Here is a 6,850-nt window from a genome sequence, read left to right on the forward strand (position 1 = left end):
CACGAAGGAAAGGGAAAGCGGTTGCGGTGGACCAATCAGAAGACGAACCTCCAACATGGTGGACCGCGGAGGAGGAATACGCGTTGGCGGTGGGTTGGTGCGGGACATCAAAAATCCAACGCAAGGAAACGATATGCGAAAGGTTGCTTTTTGGGAAGCCGTGATCGTCAAATTTCGTACCATGTTGAAGAAAGATGAAAAGTACCGCAATCACGACATGTTGAGTAGCAAATGGACTCAAATAAGCAAGAAATGCACCAAGTTCAATTCTATCCATAACAAACTTTCCTCGCACAAGCAAGGTGGTGCGACCGATTTTGACGTTTATAGAGCGGTGAGGGAACAATATCATGTCGAGACCGGTCACGTTTTTTAGCACAAAAAAATTTGGGTGATTGTCAAGGAAGACCCAAAGTGGAATAAAACGGACACATTTACGGAACAACAATCGAAGAGGTCGTGCGACTCGGGTTCGGTCGATGTTTCGGACGCACGCACAAACATCGACCTCAATGCGGACACGGATGAGATACCGGACGACTTGAACAACCTTGAAGAGATCTCCCCGCTTCGATGACCGATAGGCCGCGACAAAGCGAGACGTGCTCAACGAAACACGGATGAAGCCGAAAGTAGACGTCGAGAGCAAGCCGAAATGAAACAAAAATTTGACGAGCACAACGAAATCGCGCATAAAAGATATGAGTTGCAACAAGATCATTTTGAGTTCCTGCGTCGTGAAGCCGAGGACGATCGTTTTGCGAAAGATTTGGCAATTCTTCAAACTAGCAAGGAGAATTTGCCACCGAGACGGTTGGAGACACTTCGAAAAATGAAGGCGAAGATTGAGCAGAAATATTTAGACCAAGATTAGTGTTTTTTTTTCGTTGTAATGTTTTTTTTTGTCAATGTTTTTTTTTTCGGTCTATGTTTTTTTCGTTGTAATGTCGTTTATGTTTTTTTCGTTGTAATGTAGTTTTTAATTAGTATTTATTTTAATTATGTGTTATTTAATTTATATGTTTTTTAAAAATTATTATGACATAAATTAAAAAAATAAAACAAGATAAAAAAATGAAAATTACAAACATCAAAAAAAAAAAAAAATAGAAAATGATAGTTGTTATTACATGTTATTTGGTGTTGTCCATTTCCACTTTGTGTGTTATAACACCAAAAGTATGAGTAGGATGATGAGGTGGATACTTTGGGTGTGATAATATGTAATGACGGAGCAGGGGTTCATATTTCATAAAATAATAATATGAAATATATAATAATAATAATAATATGATACAAATAGAAAGAAAGGTATCAATGACGGAGTAGGGGTTCATATTTCATAAAATTGATTATCCCTGAACTTGTGTATTGCTATTAAGGCTGCTGGGTGTGGGCAGCATGTTATTACATATTATCACACCCAAAGTATATATATATATATATATATATATATATATATATATATTAAAGTTGTGGAAGAAAGGAATAGTGAAGTTGACATACTTTGTCCAGGTTTGGTCCCTTGATTTACATATCATATCCGGTCCATGTACTTCTTTAATTAATTTATTCATGTTCTTTTGTTTGTGTTCCATTCAACTTCCCATTTTTTTGGCAGAATTGATCCCTGTATTATTGTTCGAAGTTAGGAATACTAAATTTGGATGTTTTTTGGCAACTTTGCTCATTATTCTTTACCTATTTTGACACTTTTGGTCCTTGCAATCAATATTTTTACACTTTTTTGGAACCTTTTAATATTTAAAGTTTGGCCACAAAACTTTAACGGTTTGACAACTTTGATCCCTTTTCTAAAAAGTTGCTAATTCCTACCCCTTTAATTCTTTAGCCATTTTCACACTTCTGGTCCTTGCAGTCAAAACTTTTACATTTTTTGTCCGGGGCAAAGCCCAGACTTTTCATCCTTGCACTTTCTATGTCTGTCATATTTATCAATTCGGAAACAACATTGAAAGCTTCTGGCCCCCGCATAGCGGGGTAACCTTTCTAGTGTATTATTAATTATATCAAAATGTATGAGTTGAGAGAGATGAATTTTTATATATTATGTTAGGGAGACGTTTGAAAGTGAGAGTTGAAAAAAATATTGATATGATGATTATAAAGCATTTGGATTGAAAGAGATGAAATGAATAGACTTTTTCCATCTTAAGAATCAAATAGATAGATATTTGTATTTAAACGAATAAAACTCAATATTTTTATTGTTTTTATATTGGGAAATCAGATATTCTTTTATTTTATTTTTAGTCATTAAATCAAAACAAATATTAAAATCAAAATAAATAATTAATAAAGATAATTAGTGGATACCATAACTTAATAGGTAAATAAATAGGAAAGAAATGGAAAAATATTTTTTTGTTATATACTTTTATAATAGCATTATTATATAATATAATATAAGTTATAAATTATAAAATAATATAATATAAAATAACTTGTTTCTGTGCTGATTTCCGTTGCAAACCAAAACCCTCTCACATCAAAGCACCCCTCTCTTCTGTATCTTCACCATGTGAAAGTGAAACCCCCTTAATTTACAAATTACAGCCCCTCCCTCTTCATCTCTCTAGTTCTGTACACACACCGCGGCACATACTTCGATATACTCTCATATATACGTATATACATATACGTATCAACCGATTGTAGTCATCATCTTCAGCTTGATTCAGGGGAGTGTGCAAGCTGGCACCATTGCATGCTCTCCCAAGAAACTTTACTCTTTAAAACCCCAATTCATTTTCCTAAACTTTTCACTCTAATTTCTTAATTTTGCTGTTGTGGGTTTTGTCGGTTTAGGTTTGATTTCGTAGATCTGTCGCTTTTGTGCCCTGAATCTGGCCCTAATATGAAACTGGTTCAAAAAGATTCAGAGAAGATCATATGGGATCAGATGAGAACCCACGCTTCGAACAATACATCACCCATTTTGTCAAATCGGGTCGGCAGTGGGTTACCCAAGCTTATGCTGTATCTTATCTCTTTCGTCTGTGCAACTTACCTTGTTTACACTCTCAAGCTTCTCAACACCCCTAATTTGCCTTGTGGCGAACATGATTTGATATTTTCTTCTCGTGCTTCGTCACAGAACGTTACGCTTACGCCGGCGATCGTTGCACCGGAGAAAACGGAGCTCAAACACATAGTTTTTGGCATTGCAGCGTCGGCAAAGCTCTGGGAGAAACGGAAGAATTACATCAAGTTGTGGTGGAAGAAAGAGGCGAAAATGAGGGGGATTGTGTGGTTAGACAACCCAGTCAAAACCCAACCTGATGATGGTCTGCCGCCGTTAAAAATTTCCGGCGATACCGCGCATTTTGCTTATAAGAACAAACAGGGTCACCGGTCGGCGATTCGGATATCCAGGATTATTTCGGAGACGATACGATTAGGGATGGATAATGTAAGGTGGTTTGTAATGGGGGACGATGACACAGTGTTCATTACTGATAATCTTGTTAGGGTTTTGAACAAGTACGATCACAATCAATATTACTACATCGGAAGCTTGTCGGAAAGTCATCTCCAGAACATATACTTCAGCTACGGCATGGCGTACGGCGGCGGCGGTTTCGCTATCAGCTATCCCTTAGCTAAAGCTCTGGAGAAGATGCAAGATCGGTGTATTCAGAGGTATCCCGGACTGTACGGCTCCGACGATCGGATGCAGGCGTGTATGGCTGAGCTCGGTGTGCCACTCACCAAAGAACTCGGCTTTCACCAGGTTAGTGAAACCTAAAACCCTTCAATTCTCGTCGATATTTCTTTCTAGGGTTGTACATTGTGCAAAATTAGTTGTGCTTTTCATCTAATAATCTCCAAAGATTGTTCTAATAGATCAATGGGGTAAACCCCATCTCCAGAATGCTATCGAATTGCATAATTATGTTGTAACTTGTAAGTAATGCTTGCTTGGTTGCACCTAAAATGGTCGAGAACAAAATTTTCTTGGTTGTTGCAACTTGCAAGTGGTCTATTAGTTTATTACTTTCCAAATTGCAAACATTTTGTATTTATGATTGCAACGTCTCCCTTTTCTGCTAATTTCCAAGTTAAAGTTACATTTTTACCTTGATCTTGAAGAAATTCTTTGTTTTATTACCATTAAAAGTCATTCTAGATGTTAAACCTATAAGAAAAAACATTTTATCATTATTAACAACTCCAGTAAAGAACAGGATCTATTTATCTAAGCATTACAGCCTTTGTTTAAAAGATGATGATAGGATTCTTATTATATTCTTTATAAATTTAGTGGGACACACAATGAAGAAATATATGTCTCCATTTATTATGTGAAGAAAACTAGACATAAAATGGAAAAATGTCACTTTTATGATATATGTCTTTTGCTAGAATTTAACCATATCAATGTGACAATGTCCATAAGTGTACACCAACAAAATGTACTAAAATCTACCTCTTTTACTACATTCTTCCTCATTTTCTTTTTGCAATTTCTGTAAACCAGAATTAAATTGTGTTATAATCACAAAATTCACCCATTATTCCTTTCTTTTGTCAAAAAGCTTTCTTCATTTATAGTGGATGTGGTGATATTAAGCTTACAACACAGGCAAGGGAATGTAGATGTAGATAGTAGTCATAGTACTAGTAGGATTCTTTGTAGTCCAACAAGATTTGTCTCTTTTGTCCTTGTCAACATTATTTTGTGGTAGTGAAAAAAAAACCTTCATTCACTTTTCTTGAATTTCCATTTATAATTTCAGAGCAATAATTGGTGCACATGCTAACCTCCAAAATCCAACATTATTGATATGTACTATTCTCATTAGCCTTATTGTATACTATCTTTTCACTTCTCAAGATTTTTTGGTGTAAAGTTTGCTACTTTAATACAGGAATGGGTCACCCTTATAGTTAAAAAGCATGTCTGATATGGGTTTTCTTTCTTTTTTCTTTTTTCTTTTTTTCATTTTCTTTTATTTACAGTATGACGTGTATGGAAACTTATTTGGGCTACTTGCTGCACACCCGGTGACACCAATAGTCTCATTACACCATCTTGATGTTGTGGAACCAATCTTTCCTGAAGTGACACGTGTCGAGGCTCTAAAAAGACTAATGCTTCCAATGAAACTGGATTCAGCTGGACTTATACAACAATCCATTTGTTATGACACTTCAAAAAGTTGGACAGTTTCGGTTTCTTGGGGATTTGCAATTCAAGTTTTTAGAGGAATCATGTCCCCACGTGAAGTCGAAATGCCTTCTAGAACTTTCTTGAATTGGTATCGAAGAGCGGATTATACCGCGTACGCGTTCAATACGCGTCCGGTTGCTAGAAACCCGTGTCAGAAACCGTTTGTGTTTTATATGACAAAAGTGCGGTTGAATTCGACTACGAATGAGACTGTGAGTGAATACACGCGACATCGTGTCCCTCATCCTCCTTGCAAATGGAAGATGTTGGATCCTTCGATTCTTGATAAAGTTGTTGTTTATAAAAGACCGGATCCGCAATTATGGGATAGGGTAAGTAACCAAAGGGTTGTTTCTTTTTGGGAAATCTCTCAGTTTATGGTTTAATTCCTAAATTTTGTTTTTTGAACAGACTAGTCTCGATTATTTTATCATTTGCCCAAATTAACGAAAACGACAGATTATCGTATAAAACTAGATAATCGGGACTTTTCTGTTTAAAAAATAAATATTGGGATTAAATCGTAAACTGACCGAAAATATTGGGACTTTATCGGAGATTTCCGTTTCTTTTTTACTTAATCTGAACAGAATGACTTAATGGGTTAAGCCAAAAACCCTGGCGTAATGTATTTAGACACTAAACAATCATTTGTTATTTATCATATTTTACACACAAGGATAAAATGGTCATTTACTAGAGTAAAGAAAAAAGAAAAAGTATTTATGTATACAACACTTTATCCGATGGTCATTTAGTCAGATTCAGACGGTTTATTCAGTCAAGAAAGAAACGGTTTTTTTATGTATCTAGACATTTACCATCCATATATGACTTATTAAGAAAAAGAAGAAATAAATCCTAAGCCAATGTTGTTTTATATAAATGTATTTGATTTTTATATAATGTTTAATTTTTTGCAGTCTCCGAGGAGAAATTGTTGTAGGGTTTTGGAGTCGAAGAGGAAAGGGTTGGTTGTGGATGTTGGGTTATGTGGTGAAGGGGAGATAAGTGAAGTAGAATAACAAAAGCAAAAACCCATGGAAAGAACAAAAAAAAGGGTTACTTTTGTTCTTGTCTTGTTTTCTTGTAAGGTACTTTCTTTTTTATTTCTTTATGTTTATTTTTAGCATAATTTCTTAATTTTTCAATGCATTTAGCTTATTATCGTATATGAGTTCTTTGTTCTTCTCAAGTTCGCTGACACAATAGATTAGGAATTATGTCAATGTATAAACTTTTGTCGCTTACACGCAATAAAACACGATTATTGAGTGCATATTAGTGTTCTTAATTAATCTTCATTTTTACACCCATGTCTTGGCTAAAATAATGCATGTGTTTTTTCGCTTGAAATTTGACTGTAAGTAATGATACTTTTTGAAAGACTCATATGCTAATTTTTTGGTGGTTGTATCATTTGAAAAGTATGTGTGTATATAGTTACAAGTGGAATAAAAAAAATATTAATTATTTGCTTAATGATGATTAGAATTTAGAAACAAATGGAAGATGAAATCAAATATATAATAATGTGACCGACACAAATAATTGGAAACATTGTGGTTTGGGGTTGGTGACGAATTATTATTTTATTGAAAAGTGGGTCACCCTTTGTTCCGTTATGGTCAATTCTCAAAGATATAGGAAAAAACA

At 35.0% G+C, this 6,850-nt stretch overlaps 1 protein-coding gene across 1 annotated transcript; it reads left to right on the forward strand.

Moving 5' to 3' along the window:
- The first annotated feature begins 2,475 nt into the window (after positions 1-2,475).
- Positions 2,476-6,473, forward strand: LOC145119368 (uncharacterized). The gene is made up of 3 exons (XM_079055013.1): positions 2,476-3,754; positions 4,984-5,526; positions 6,118-6,473. The coding sequence occupies exons 1-3, from the start codon at positions 2,879-2,881 to the stop codon at positions 6,217-6,219; spliced, it is 1,521 nt and encodes a 506-aa protein (XP_078911139.1). The 5' UTR covers positions 2,476-2,878; the 3' UTR covers positions 6,220-6,473.
- Positions 6,474-6,850: the final 377 nt, after the last annotated feature.

This window comes from Lactuca virosa, chromosome 6 (assembly GCF_052849685.1).
Source record: "Lactuca virosa cultivar CGN04683 chromosome 6, Lactuca_virosa_CGN04683_v6, whole genome shotgun sequence".
NCBI lineage: Eukaryota > Viridiplantae > Streptophyta > Magnoliopsida > Asterales > Asteraceae > Lactuca > Lactuca virosa.

Coding starts and splice junctions, on each gene's coding strand:
- LOC145119368 (XM_079055013.1), top strand. CDS start 2,879: ATGAAACTGGTTCAAAAAGATTCAGAGAAGATCATATGGGATCAGATG. Junction 3,755..4,983: donor AAGAACTCGGCTTTCACCAG/GTTAGTGAAACC, acceptor TTTTATTTACAG/TATGACGTGTATGGAAACTT. Junction 5,527..6,117: donor ATCCGCAATTATGGGATAGG/GTAAGTAACCAA, acceptor AATTTTTTGCAG/TCTCCGAGGAGAAATTGTTG.